The sequence below is a fragment of the Taudactylus pleione genome, unplaced genomic scaffold (genome assembly GCF_031769625.1).
Source record: "Taudactylus pleione unplaced genomic scaffold, aTauple2 ptg000749l, whole genome shotgun sequence".
In the NCBI taxonomy this organism is placed as follows: domain Eukaryota; kingdom Metazoa; phylum Chordata; class Amphibia; order Anura; family Myobatrachidae; genus Taudactylus; species Taudactylus pleione.
The window spans coordinates 2,335,712-2,351,639 of record NW_028285151.1 but is presented as its reverse complement, the minus strand read 5'-3'; the positions used below and the strand labels follow the sequence as shown (position 1 = coordinate 2,351,639).

Sequence of the window (15,928 nt, the reverse complement as noted above, 5' to 3'; positions counted from 1 at the left end):
ATGGCCAAAACCTATCACAATAAAATTATATTGTTTGATGTCAAATAATTCCTGCAAAATGAACATAGGGCTTGATTCAGCAAGGAACGCACGCTAGCAGACGCACGCACCCATCTGCTGCAAGAATATGCTAATCAATGCATACGCACAGAGCCTGCAGCACAAGATGCAGATGCCCAGCCCCATATTAAACCGCCTATCTCCCTTTACTCACAGCCTGATCAGTACACAAGATAGCGTAAACATCGGTAACATCGAGAACCATTGGACTCATAAGCTCAATAGTGGTTGACTTGTCCTGCCGAAGGATTTTGGCCGCTTCCTGTGTACAGCTTACAGTATAGCTGCCTTAATTACGCATGCCCCTATAATGGCATTATAATGCCTGCGTTCGCCTGACCACCCCCCGTCACCAGCCACAAATGGCACTTCCTGTCAATCAATATCGGAAGGGTCTGCTTGCACGCTGCGTGTAGTCTGCGTACCATAACCCGATCGCACTGGCTAGTTCAGTGCGATGCATATGCATGTGCAGATCAAAAACAACGGCGAAGTGCGTGCATTCTCTCCTTTGTGTTCCTTGCTGAATCAGGCCCGTAGTACTGTATATCCCATATAATCATATGTAAAATATAGAACTACATCATATGTCATCTTGTTAAATTGTTAAATAGTATAACCTACTGTACAGGGAAAAATAGTACACACTAGATAATTTATTGGACGATTTGGGACGAATCTGAACGACAAATACTCCACATCGTCCAGTGTGTACGCACTTTAGGTGCTCCCGCACGTTGTTCGTTGCATCTTCAGATCCTAAGGCATCTGGAAAATCCCACGTTTGGCCATGATAAAAAGGAGTTTATCAAAGAGTGGGATAATATTTTACACAAATGCTCATTGGATCTCATAACACTGATAATACAAGAGAAGAAAGAAACATTGATAAATTTGGAAAGAGAGATCATGAGTAAAAAAACACAGATGGAAGAATTTAAAGATAAGGAGGACTTTAAGACTAATGAACATGTATTGATAAAGAAATTGGAAAGAACAGAGGAAATGGTCATGAAGAGCAAAGATAAAAAGACAAACAAGATTATGAACTGAATAAAGTGAAGAACTGGAGCAGATTTAATGATCAAAATAGTTCATATCTACAGAATCCACCAGATAAAGGGTCTAGTTGGAAACAGATCCCCAGGAGGAGATATAGCAACAGAAGGAATGAAGAAGAGACGGATTCCCCCACAATACAGACAAGGAATAGATTCATGGCACTCCAACATTTTGAATCCACCAGTGACATGGAACACACATAAACCAAGAAAACCATCACTAAAATAGACAGCGAGAATTGCCTCACACATGAAAAGAAGAATCAGAGAAGACAAAAGCAGGGCAGTAGTAGGAAGAAGTTACAAAAGAAGGAACCTCCTATAGACCCCAAACAAAAAGGCATCTTCAACTTATCCAACCATAAACTAACAAACCCGGAAATTAAACTACTAAGCAAAGGGTTGAATTTCGCTCTCCCACTACTAATGTGAACATATGTTATGTGTTTATAGATCTTAATAAATTATTGAGGAATCTTACATTAAAAAGACATTTTATAAGGAAGGATACCGGACCAATCAAGAACTATAATGAGAATGGGTCCAAATCAAGTTTGAAAGGCAAATCCACATACTACCCACTGAAATCTAAGGGTAGCCATATAGAGATTTTCTATGAAATGGTAAAGAAGGACTTATGTGAAGAAGAGGTCTATAAAAATGTAGAAACATAATTTGAAAAGTGATGAGAAGCAAGCACTTAAGAACTCACTGTAGCCAGTGGGTTAAAAAATTAATTTCTACATAGGTATATAAGTTGTAACACACACAACCTGTGCTAGGCCCCATTGAGGGTTGAAAAGAGTATTCATACAATCCATAGACTTGTCAGATAACCTTATGGGGTCAAAAAATACATAAATTGAGGGGCCCTAACTTGTACCTGTCACTATTAGTAAATGTATAATGAGCCATCCATAGCTTATATGGTGTTATCAGTAGACAGTGAGCCACATTCCAGTGGGGTGACCATTCTAAGATGTGTAGACATGCTAAGCATTATGGGTAACTGAATGTGATGTCCATATTCTCTACACAAAGGGGGCTTTGAAACAGAGTTTATCTCCAGACATTAGGACACATCATTACTGTATTTCTTTGTCTGGTAGTATATGTTAGTGCTTACAAAGCATTTGCAAGGTAAGAAGGGTCCATGCTATGTTGTACCAATCAGTGCTTGATACCCAGTTTGTAACTAATATGGGCTTAATATCCAGAAAGCCACCATTCATATATATCTGGAGATGATGGTCATTCATACACACTGCAGCAGGTCAAGCCGGACTAGGGGCAGGTAGGCCTACTCGTGGGAGAGGTGGCCATGCCCCCTTCATGGGAAAAAAAATAATTTCCGACTCAGAGCTGCGCACTGGGGAGGGGGGCACCTGAATGTCTAGAGGAGTATATACCATCATTATTAATGATATACTAACAGCGCTGAACGACAGTGATGATGACATCCACTTAACAGGCCAGGAAGCACTCTAGTACCATCATGGAGGTGCTCCTGCGCACAATGAAAGGAGAGACGGTGATAGCTCTGCCTGCAGTGATATGGGCACTAATAACGGTAGTGCAGATTGATGGCAGAAAAAGCTGCCACGGAAATGACAAACTACTCCTCCGTATACTTAGATACATCAACTTTGCTAGCAAAGATATCCAACTGAGCACTCTGCAGATACAGCGAGCTGATAAAGAGGTACAGGCGCTACCCTGGCAGCAATATCAGTGCCATAGTAAGGGAGCAGCTTATAACAATTCTCATCAAGATGCAGAGAACCAGCATACAACAAGCATCGGCTACAGCTGCCTGTCTCCAGACCTGCTTACCCCACCTGAGGTGTAACACCAGACAGCTAGACGGCAGCAGCTGGGGGGATCCCCAGTATAGAGAGTCCCTGTATAAACTCCTAGCAAGGAAACATCTGATGAAGAAACTGCTATTGGAGGCAGTGAAGAAACTGCCCATATGCATGGAGACAAGGGACCTGGTGAGACTCATAAGAGTAGTAAAGGAATTTATTCCACATGATCTCATGTCATCGAGACACCTAAGCAATGTGACCAAACATCTGGAAAAGGCACTGAGACATCCAAGACCTGACATACACCAAGATGCAAGGAGAGTGGTCCAGTGTCTTTCTGAGAAGTGGAAGAGTCTGGCAGTTGCCTGTAACATCAAAGTGCAGCAGGGTAAGGATGCCAGGTGTAAGGAGGGAGCTCCAGGGATCTCACAGACTACCAGTGAGACCACCAGACCGCAGGAGCGGCTGGTATAAGAATGGTGGGAGGAGACAGCCTGCTTTACATCACTGGTCATCAATGAGACCCCCAGACCACAGGAACAGCTGGTGTGAGTGAAGGAAGGAGGGAGCCACCTTAATATCACAGGCCATTAGTTAGACCCCCAGACCACAGGAACGGCTGGTGTGAGTGGAGGAACCCAGACCGCAGGTACGGCTGGTATGAGTTTAGGAAGGAGGGAGCCGCATTTACATAACAGCCCATCTGACAGACTACCAGACAGTGGTCGGTTCTTCAGGTAAGTACTCTAGACACTATTTGCTGAGATACACATGCAGGCTGTAATTTTTTTCCTCATATTTAAAGCTTGTAAATAGCAACTATGTAACAGCCTCCAATACTTTGCTTATGGCAGAGCCATAACTAGACTTTTTGGTGCCATGTGCCAGAGAGAGCATTGGCGCCCCCGCTCATTTGTTAAATAGGGACAGTGCACCTGAAAAAGGGCCATGGCCTCGTGGGGAAGGGCCAGGGAAGAGATAGGGGAGGCCATTAGATGCTGGGGATAAAAGAAAAGGAAGCTACAAGTGAGAATGATAATAAACAGGAAAATTGACAGGCCCAAACAGCATCCCCTGCCCTGCGGTGCCCTGTGCCATGGCATTCATTGCACCACCCTAATTACGGCCCTGGCTTATGGCCACTAACAGCCTCCAGTACTTTGCTTATGGCCACTCACAGTCTCCATTACTGTGCTTTTGACCACTAGAAGCCTCTTATACTTTGCTTATGGCCACTAATAGCCTCCAATTCTCTGTTTAAATAATACAATTAAGTCTGATCCAAACGCTGCTGCCGGGGAATCATCATTATACTCACCGGGGAGTTTGTTTTGGCCTATAGTTTATCACCACATAAACATTTCATTAAAAAGGTAGAAAATTGCAGGTACAATATTAATAAAAAGTAATAAACCTTATCTGAGAGAATAATGACCCCCAGCAGATTTACATCAGTGATTATCAGCCAGTGCGATCGGGATTCACCAACGCGTTTCGTCTGACACCAGCAACGTGCCACAATTTGCCTGTGAAATATCTATGATATATAGTATAACTAGAGAGAGAGCATAGATCAGGAGTGGGCAATAAGTGGCCCCCCAGCTGCTGTTGAACTACACATCCCAACATGCCCTGCAATACTTTTAACATGGTCAAATTGCTAAACTATGCGAGGTCGTGTTGGGATGTGTAGTTCTACAGCAGCTGGAGAGTTATATATTGCTCACCCTTGGCACACATAGCCAATGATATGTTAGAAATTTAGCTTTACATCTTATATGATATTTGCTATAACAGTAGGACTGAGATGATACATAGCAGCCTGTGGGTGAGTGGTAACAGGAATAATAGCTGTAGTAGTAAGAGCTGGTTGTATCATTACGTGTTACAGCTGGATAAATGACCCACATGATCCAGGCAATAATAGCTGAGGATTCCCAGGACAGTAGCCATGATGTTCGCGGTGAAGACGGTGTGCGTATACCTGCAGGCTGATACTGATCCCAGCGTCTCGAGTCTAGAGAGAGAGGAGACATCCGTTCATCATATGGTGTTTAGTGTGAGTATCAGTCACAGCGTTTGTTACTATGATAATATATATGTTCCACACACTGGAGAAGGAGAATCCCGGGCTCCTCTATAGCCTGTTTATCCGTATATAGCTCCTTCTGTATTGTAGGCTATTGTGGACTATTAAAGCCATTGGGTGAAAGCCTGATTTGGGGATTTGCAAGGGCGCAGGTAACTACAATGTTAATGTTAATATATCATTTAATCTATTTTACTTCTTTCTACATTTTTATTTTGGATGGAATTATCTTCTAACATCAGAAATCTCTGTAATGTGCCTTAGGCTGAACACTGTGTCTCCATAGCAGAAATGACTGAAGGCACAGACCAGGGGAAAATTGCTTTTCCATGTAGCAAAATTTGGAGGACCCAACAAACCTGTCATCCACTCCGGAGGATCTCCCTGTTCTTCCCAGAGCTGTGCATATACATGAAGAGCAGAACAGGGGCCCTTCACATGCGAATGGATTAGCAATGAGGGGCCCCACAGACAACGGGCCACCATAGCAGCCTGGATTCCTCAAGCAGTGGTTCATTATTTTCATTTTAAATTAAAAATAATAAAATCCTATCTAAAAGTAATTTGTTCATTTATACAAAAGTGACACATTATACTTTGTGTAGTAGGTATTACCGCCGACCGCAATTCCCGACAGCGGCAGCCCAGCAAGGGTGAAGATCCCGATCGTCCCTAAGGTAAGTATCGCAAACCTAATTCTACCCCCTAACCCTCCCTTAGGGGTGCCTAACCCTAATCTCCCCCCCAAGTGCCTAACCCTAATCCCCCTTTCCCCGCTGCCTAAACCTAAGTCCCCCGGGGGGGGGTGCCTGACCCTAACCTCCCCCCGGGGATGCCTAACCCTAACTCCCCCTCTTCCCCTAGACTAAACCTAACCCTCCCAGGGGGGGTGCCTAGCCCTAAGACCCCCCCGGGAACCCTAAACCTAACCCTCCTCCCCCCCCCGTTGCTGTCCGTGCCCAGCGCCCGGTTTACCTTCGTCCGGTATGCTGGCATTGGTCTTCCGGCATATGGTTAATGACAGGCGTCGAATTTGCGATGCCTGTTTTTAGGACTACGCCGAGATTAGAGAGTCTGGAAGCCGGCGGTCGGCATTTAGACCGTCGGCTTCTAGACTACATCCCATTACACTTGCTGACTGTGCAGGGGGCGTGGCAATGTGACTCATATTATCATAGTCCCACCCACAGAGTAATGAGGTGAATCATGACATCATGCTATAGGGGCGGGGCAATATGACATGATTTGCAACATTGTGATGAATTGGGTGGGATCGTGGAGGTTACTTGCTCTCCCTGGAGTTAGTGGAGTTATCACTCCATGATATTAAGGGCTAAATGTAAACAGCTTGCAATCTTCAGATGCTTCGGGGATTTATGTGAGTCTTCCCGTATTTTTAAAGCAACATTCATTTTAAAGGCTAAACTAAGCTGGTTTAGCCTCAAAAATTATTTTCCACTCCCAATAGGGGGAGACTCACATAAATCCCCGCAGCTTCGGAAGATGGCAACCTATTACATTTAGCCCTAAGACTCTGGGAGAGCGGGCGAGTACGTGATACATTAGTAATATATGTCTTCATCTTAGATTGCAAGCTAATTTGGGCAGGGCCACATTTATGTCCTATTTCATGTCATTGAGTGAATCTGGATTCAAATAAAATACACACAATGTCCAGTCCTGCACAATATGGTGGCACTTTATAAATAAAGGGTAATCATATCACCTTCTTTGTCCAACAACCTCAGCCATGGTGACGTCAGCAGAGTGGGTGGAGTTTGGCTGTATATACTGAGAACAAGGGAATATTATAATGTTATTTATTTATAAACATCCAACATGTTACGTAGCGCGGTACTCGCCCAAATGTGCTTAATGTCCCATTAAGGCCCGTATTCAATTAGCGGTGAAAAGTCGGAATCCACAAAAAAGTATCGCGGATGACGTCATTTCGTCAGGCGGAAAGTTTTTGCCCTATTCAATTCCAAATACTTTCTGCGTACGCGAAAAGTCAATGCAATGCAATAGGCGAAAAAATTTCGCCTATGAATAGCAGGCGGAAAAAAGTGCAGAATTGCGGTTTTAGGGTGCAAAGGTGCGGACAGCCCCCCAAAGGCTAAATGCATTTAAAAAAAACAATAAAAACAGTGAAGAACACCCCAAAAAATTACTTTGAAAAAGGGGCGAAAAAGTACAAAGTGGGGGTACACACATAAAAAGTAGCGAAATAGACTGTTGGGGGGTCTGCAAGTGTGGGAGAGGTGTTTTTTTGTTTGCAGGTGCTTGCTGAAGGTGCGTTTTTAGCGTCACTTAAAAATTCACTTTAACAATTTTAAACCATGCTTTAAACCATTTTCAAGTACCCCAAATTTGACAGGACTTCTTATTTTCTATTTTCTTTTATGTTTTAAAAATACTGCTTAATGCTATTCTTCACCACTTGTGCGCGTCCTTTGGAGTTGAATACGGCGCGTCCTTTGGAGTTGAATACGGCGAATAGAGAAAAGTTTTCGCATCCAAAACACACGATGTAGGCGAAAAGTCCGGCAGGTGGAAAATTATTGCGGGTGCACAACTAATTGAATAAGGGCCTAAGCGGATGAGGGTGATAAATGGAGTCTTATACCTCAAACACTGCTGGTAACAGGAGATTTATTCATTGTCAGAGAATTGTAAGCTGTGACTTTGTTTCCAAGTCAGATACTGTACCCGTTGAGTGCTAAGGACAAGTGGGGCTCGTCCTCAGCATATATCTCAAAAGTTCTAAGGACGATTCCCACTAGGTAGTTGGTGGGGACTGGGGGAGAAGGCTGCATAATGATGACATCGATGTGCCTGTGTACTGTCGAAACTGGATTATTGGCTGAGACAAGATCAGTTTAAAATTGAATCGCAGCGACACCATCTTGCGACTGGCCGCAAGACGCCATTTTGCGACCAGCGCCATTTTAAGTTACAACTCACAAGCTAAGTACAGATGGCAATGTTTTTGATAATCTACCAAGGGCAACTGGAAGAACAGCTTCCTGAGACAAAGTAAATAGAATAGACAATGAGTGTTTTTACATACAAATTGGGAATCCCTGTATGCAGACAAGTATAGTTGTGGCAATTGTAATATAATCCAGGCATTGATCTACACAATTGGATTTGTCTGAATCCTAAACAGGTTTTAGTCCAACAGCCAGACAGGATGGCCCCAGCTTCACATCTTGGGGTAACACATTTGCATTCACACAAGAGTCTGAGAGAATAAAGAGCTTTTCTTTTGAGCCTGGGAAAGGTGGGGGCTACTGAGATAGGGGGCATGTGGAACTATAATGCTCAGCAATCCACACTGCTAGGTGTTCACTTAGTAAGTGAGATTTAAGTGCACCATTTCTCATACACACATTAATACGCACAATTGCGCTGGTAACTAATCGCATATTAGCGAATGCATAAGACCTTGTATGAAAACACTGTTTTATTAGCTAAATGCGCACGCATCTGTCCCCAGTTAACTAGCGTCTTTATATCAAACCCCGCATACTCACACATTACATATCCACATAAAAGGTTTAATAAGCTTTAAGGTATAAGATTTAAGTTGGTTCAGTTAGTATAAATGCTGTGAAATAAAGATATTTGATAACTAAGGTTTTATACATGCTAAGAAAGCCGTGTTTGGTTTCGTATTGATGCGTACTCTTTCAACAGAATTCCGGTATTATCGGTGTGGAGATCGCATCATGCATTCTCAACTTATGGACCGCAGAGATTTCAAGCAACAAAATGTATATTATATGAACAACTGTTAGGATGATTGCATGGGGCGGGAGGGCAGAGACCCCCAGTTGTTGGAGGCTGGGTTGAGTCTATTTGAACCAGCCTGTTAAACGCTCTGTAACAGATGCTTCCCTCATGGGAACCAATAGCATCAGCAACAAACTTCTCTATTGTCCTGTCTATTCTGGGGGGTATAAATATGTGTGCTCAAATACTGGGTCTTTAGTCTTCTTGCTGAATGCTGAATGACGACGGGGTTTCTTGCTGATGCCTAACATCTGGACCAGAAAGCGCTGCGTATGTATACTGTACTTGGGGTCTGTATAATTCCTTTGCATCTAATTGTATCTGGATCAATAGCATGTAACTGACTGTACTTTTTACTTGAATAATACTTTGTGCTTCGGAACCACACGTTCCAAGTCTGGAGTCTTTTATTTACTGTATGACTGCATAAGCAAATTGGCATCATCCTTAGAGGTTTATAGGTAGGATTTTAGAAGGTACAGGCAGGGGTATATAGAGGTTCTGATCCAGTATTGTCAGTACAATTACATCACTGGGCACAATGGGGCTTAGCCCATTGTACTACATAAAACTAAACTGAAAGTCCCCAATCTTTGCCCCATCCTGGCAGCCATCCTGGGGTCAGTAACCTGAGGTGCACCATTATTTGGAAGGGAAGAACCCACCAGACAATGACACCAGGACTGCATAAATACTAGAAGAGCTAGGAGATGCTGGGAGGGTAGGAAATGTGGCCACTCATCCTAGCACCTACACACTCACCGGACTCTCCGGTGACAGAGGGAGAAATAGCGTCTCATCTGTGGGAGAGTGGCCCGATTACAGGTTATTTCCTGGTGAACCCAAGAAAATAACATCCTGCCCTATACTACAGAAAGCGATAAGAAGCCCATAGGTGGGGGGGGGGATTCTAATGCTCAGACCTCTCCCATCATGGGTTCAATAAACTCAGGGTACCCCTATTTGATGTGATAAGTTGTGGTATGCCTTGTTAGAAATGGGTATGAAGTCCCGCGGCTGAATATATCCCGACGCCGGCAGCCCAAAGGGAGAAGATCCCGACAAGGCAGGTAAGTACTCTATCCCTACCCCTCTCCCCCCTTAACCCTCACTTAGTGGTCCCTAACCCTAACCTCCCCCCAGGGGTGCCTAAACCTAACCCCCCATACCGCACCCTAAACCTCACCCTCCTGGGGAGGTGCCTAATCCTAACCCCCCCCCCAGGGTGCCAAACCCTAACCCCCCATCCCTAGGGGATACTTGCCGACTTTTAATGACTTTTCGGGGAGCAGCCTGTTATCTCGGCTTCAGGGGCCAGGGCCATGTTACAGCTGTCATTAGGCCCTGCCTCTTTGCTGGAAATCCCGTGATTTGATCCCGTGATGTTATTCCTTTCATTCATGATGATGCAAATTAGCAAAAAGCACAACATGAGCATAAACAAATGAATGGTGCTGAGTGGTCCAGTTAATAAAATAGTTATAATAAATTGTGGCGAAATATAGATATTATGATATATGATATGGTGAGTAATGTTTTTTACTGTTAAAACTCTGGCCTTTCACAGATCAATTGGATATCATTCCTGTGACTCACAATGGGGTAGATGTATGAAGCTGTGAAAAGAGTGGAGAAGTTACCCCTGGCAACCAATCAGCGTCTAACTATCACTTTATAGAATGTATGTGATATATGCAACCTAAATTAACTGCACTGCTAATCGCTGGCACAGCTGCTTTTCGGAGGAGCTTTCCCCACACCAGAGCAATGCTGAATTGCTCCGGTGTTAAGTATCCCATACGGCCCCCGATGATGAATAGGGCCCTGAGTGTGGCGCCCCCTGTCTTTTTGGTTTTACACAGATTTTGCACTGAACAGGTGTATTATTCGGTGAGGCTGACAAACAATTATTGTTTGTATTCACTTTATTATTGAGTATGTCGAACTTTTTCACTAAGCGCTAGTTTTATTTTTTGGGTATAAATCTATAGCATAAAGAAATACATTTTAGCAGGATCCATTCCATATCAGATAGGACTTAAGATCACTTCTGCATAGTCACTGTAAATTCTGCCCATTGCCACTAGACGGCAGCACTAGTTTTACATGTTCCTAATAATCACTTGACAAGCTCACAATTGTCATATAAGAAAATAAATACATCTATTATATATTTGAGTATAAATAATATAAAACAACTTTATACTACATCAAATTATTACACATGGACAATCACTGACAGGAATATACTAAGAAATAATAATAATAATAATAATAATAATAATAATAATAATAATAATAATAAATAAACAAGGCAATAAAAGCTTCTAATGATTGTAAATATGTCAATAAGCCCAAACACAACTGTGCAACTGCAAACATCATTTTATTCTTCTATACAGTATTGTAGCACAGGAAGTAAAAATCACATTGTGCAAATTCAGACAGAACAGTCCTGTGCTCCTTGCAGACGTATCAGGAATGCCCAGCTTGTCCTTTATGCAGAAACCCGGTCATTCAGGTGTAAATAACATTATTATTACATTATTAGTACATTTTAAAGTAAATAAAAACAAATGAACTTCTTTTGTGATTTCTTGGGGAAAATGTTATATTCGCGTCTCCTCTCACTATAAATCTGCTCTTCCCCCGCTGCAAGGCTCTTTGCACTGTGATATGTTCTTCACCTTTGCAGTTTTCTTGTATTATTCATAATAAGCTGAGACCACCGTGCCTACCACCACGTTAAAATATATGACGTATGCAATCCATATGAGCTGCATGCAGATTCCGATGACTAGTGCCACCATATTTAGGGTAAAGGCGGTGCTGGAATTTTTGGTTGCGCCAGCCGCGTCCTGATGCTGGGCTGAATCTCGTGTCTGGGGAAAGAGAGAGAGGCGACGAAAGTAATTATTGTTGGATTTTATCCAATATGGCGGCAGTGTGCTTTCCACTCCCACAACCCCCTGCATCCAATATACAATATAATTGTATTCAATAGGTAGATGAACATTTATATTTGAAAGTTTTCATAACCTTTTAAATTTAGATGTTTCACTTTGTATGTAAATCTGAGATTGACCTGAGCTTGGGTTGCAGACTGGAAGGTCAGTGGGAATTGGGAACAAAAGATCCACAAATGTACAGTATGGGAATTTCACCGTACTATGACAGAATAGGGAATATTTCCCATTGTTGTTCCCTTTTATCAGCCATGAAGACTTTGGCATACTTGCCTACCCTCTGGATTCGGCCGGGAGGCTCCCGAAAATCAGGTGCCGCTTCCAGCCCCCCCGGAAAGGCAGGCAAGCCTCCCGGCAGCCAACGAGCCCTCCCCCTCCCTCCCGCAGTAATAAGAGAATCCCCTGCTGCAGGGGGGGGCCAGTGACGCAATTCTCGCCGAATCGCGTAATTTTGGCCCCTGTTTCACAATGCCAGTAATCTCGATATTGTATAGGGGGGACAGGGACAAAATGTGCGGCCACACCCCACTCAGTCCACTAATACCGGCAATGCCCACTCAATTTGCAGATCTGGCTGCCCCCTCCTAGAAGGGGCAGCCAGAAAGTCGACAATCCCGGACATTGGGGCTTATTTGTAACACTGCCTTTATGTGTAAATTATAAGGTGCCCATATACGGTACATTTTTGCACGATGTGTACGATTTTGATTGATCATAATGATCAATCGTGCACATTGTGTGTTGTTTATGTACATTTACAATGCCGATGCGCATTGCCGCCATCGTAGAGCTGGATCGTAGATCTTACGACAAAACCATAAGATTGCGATCTATCGTGTAGGATGTGACAAACATCGTATGCTGTTTTGCTGGTTCTATGATCCGATGTATGATGTACGAGGCATTATAAAATCCCTAGCCACTCTCCTCTTCCATTTTGAGATAATGTGTTTTCAGGGAAGATGAGACTGTGCATTTGATCGTGTGTGGTTAGCAGAATCTGAAGTGAGTATATACAAAATTGAACACTGGCAATCCTGGGCATAGCAATGTTTATACCACTGTGCCACCAATGCATATCCCCCCTGGCCCTGCAATGTTTATACCACTGTGCCACCAATGCATATCCCCCCTGGCCCTGCAATGTTTATACCACTGTGCCACCAATGCATATCCCCCTGGCCATGCAATGTTTATACCACTGTGCCACCAATGCATATCCCCCCTGGCCGTGCAATGTTTATTCCACTGTGCCACCAATGCATATCCCCCCTGGCCCTGCAATGTTTATACCACTGTGCCACCAATGTGTATTTCCCCCCCTGGCCCTGCAATGTTTATGCCACTATGCCACCTATACATATCCCCCCTGGCCCTGCAATGTTTATACCACTGTGCCACAAATGCATATCCCCCCTGGCCCTGCAATGTTTATACCACTGTGCCACCAATGCATATCCCCCTGGCCGTGCAATGTTTATTCCACTGTGCCACCAATGCATATCCCCCCTGGCCCTGCAATGTTTATACCACTGTGCCACCAATGTGTATTTCCCCCCCTGGCCCTGCAATGTTTATGCCACTGTGCCACCTATACATATCCCCCCTGGCCCTGCAATGTTTATACCACTGTGCCACCAATGCATATCCCCCCTGGCCCTGCAATGTTTATACCACTGTGCCACCAATGCATATCCCCCCTGGCCCGGCAATGTTTATACCACTGTGCCACCAATGTGTAGTTCCCCCTGGCCGTGCAATGTTTATACCACTGTACCACCAATGCATATCCCCCCTGGCCCTGCAATGTTTATACCACTGTGCCACCAATGCATATCCCCCCTGGCCCTGCAATGTTTATGCCACTGTACCACCAATGCATATCCCCCTGGCCCTGCAATGTTTATACCACTGTGCCACCAATGTGTATCCCCCCTGGCCCTGCAATGTTTATACCACTGTGCCACCAATGCGTATCCCCCTGGCCCTGCAACGTTTATATCAATGTGCCACCAATGCATATCCCCCCTGGCACTGCAATGTTTATACCACTGTGCCACCAATGCATATCCCCCACTGGCCCTGCAATGTTTATACCACTGTGCCACCAATGTGTATCCCCCCTGGCCCTGCAACATTTATACCACTGTGCCACCAATGCATATCCCCCACTGGCCCTGTAACGTTTATACCAATGTGCCACCAATGCGTATCCCCCCTGGCCCTGCAATGTTTATATCACTGTGCCACCAATGCATATCCCCCTTGGCCCTGCAATGTTTATGCCACTGTGCCACCTATACATATCCCCCCTGGCCCTGCAATGTTTATACCACTGTGCCACCAATGCATATCCCCCCTGGCCCTGCAATGTTTATACCACTGTGCCACCAATGTGTATTCCCCCTGGCCCTGCAATGTTTATACCACTGTGCCACCAATGCATATCCCCCTGGCCCTGCAATGTTTATACCACTGTACCACCAATGTGTATTTCTCCCCCCCTGGCCCTGCAATGTTTATGCCACTGTGCCACCAATGCGTATCCACCCTTGGCCCTGCAATGTTTATACCACTGTGCCACCAATGCATATCCCCCCCGGCCCTGCAATGTTTATGCCACTGTGCCACCAATGTATATCCCCCCTGGCCCTGCAATGTTTATACCACTGTGCCACCAATGCATATCCCCCCTGGCCCTGCAATGTTTATACCACTGTGCCACCAATGCATATCCCCCCTGGCCCTGCAATGTTTATGCCACTGTGCCACCAATGTGTATTTCCCCCCCTGGCCCTGCAATGTTTATGCCACTGTGCCACCAATGCATATCCCCCCTGGCCCTGCAATGTTTATACCATTGTGCCACCAATGCATATCCCCCACTGGCCCTGCAACATTTATACCACTATGCCACCAATGTGTATCCCCCCTGGCCCTGCAATGTTTATACCACTGTGCCACAAATGCGTATCCCCCACTGGCCCTGCAACGTTTATACCACTGTGCCACATACTTACCTACTTTGCTGGGCAGCTTTCCGGGAGCAGCAGGAGGGGACCTGCTGCTCTCCTCTTCGGGGGGCGGGGCCAGACGATAGATGACATTAGGCCCCGCCCCCATTACAGAAAACCCCCGTGATTCGCGGGTACGTGAGGAGGGGGCGGGGCTAAATGACGCGATTTGCCTAATTTAGCCCCGCCCCGACGGACCCGATAATTTTAGGTAAAATCTCCCCATCCTGCCCACTTCACTAGGAAGTGGGCGGGATGCGGGAGATATGCCTACTTTTCCGGGATCGCGGGAGGTTACCCGTAAATCGGGAGCCTCCCGCGATTCCCGGGAGAGTAGGCATGTATGCTGTGCCACCAATGTGTATCCCCCCCTGGCCCTGCAATGTTTATACCACTGTACCACCAATGCATATCCCCCCTGGCCCTGCAATGTTTATACCACTGTGCCACCAATGTGTATCCCCCCTGGCCCTGCAATGTTTATACCACTGTGCCACCAATGCGTATCCCCCTGGCCCTGCAATGTTTATATCAATGTGCCACCAATGCATATCCCCCCTGGCACTGCAATGTTTATACCACTGTGCCACCAATGCATATCCCCCACTGGCCCTGCAATGTTTATACCACTGTGCCACCAATGTGTATCCCCCCTGGCCCTGCAACATTTATACCACTGTGCCACCAATGCATATCCCCCACTGGCCCTGCAACGTTTATACCAATGTGCCACCAATGCGTATCCCCCATGGCCCTGCAATGTTTATATCACTGTGCCACCAATGCATATCCCCCACTGACCCTGCAACGTTTATACCACTATGCCACCAATGTGTATCCCCCCTGGCCCTGCAACGTTTATATCAATGTGCCACCAATGCATATCCCCCACTGACCCTGCAATGTTTATACCACTGTGCCACCAATGTGTATCCCCCCTGGCCCTGCAATGTTTATACCACTGTACCACCAATGCATATCCCCCCTGGCCCTGCAATGTTTATACCACTGTGCCACCAATGCGTATCCCCCCTGGCCCTGCAGCGTTTATATCAATGTGCCACCAATGCATATCCCCCCTGGCACTGCAATGTTTATACCACTGTGCCACCAATGCATATCCCCCACTGGCCCT

The 15,928-nt window shown here is 45.2% G+C and overlaps 1 protein-coding gene across 1 annotated transcript in view; it reads left to right on the top strand.

The window, feature by feature from the left end:
* Window positions 1–2,893: 2,893 nt before the first annotated feature.
* LOC148477098 (uncharacterized) overlaps window positions 2,894–15,928 on the top strand; it is a 58,180-nt gene continuing 45,145 nt past the window's right edge. Inside the window, exons 1-2 of the mRNA XM_088457280.1 lie at window positions 2,894–3,317; window positions 5,109–5,170. Of these exons, the coding sequence (XP_088313406.1) occupies window positions 2,894–3,317; window positions 5,109–5,170 (486 nt within the window). The remainder of the gene's footprint in view (window positions 3,318–5,108; window positions 5,171–15,928) is intronic.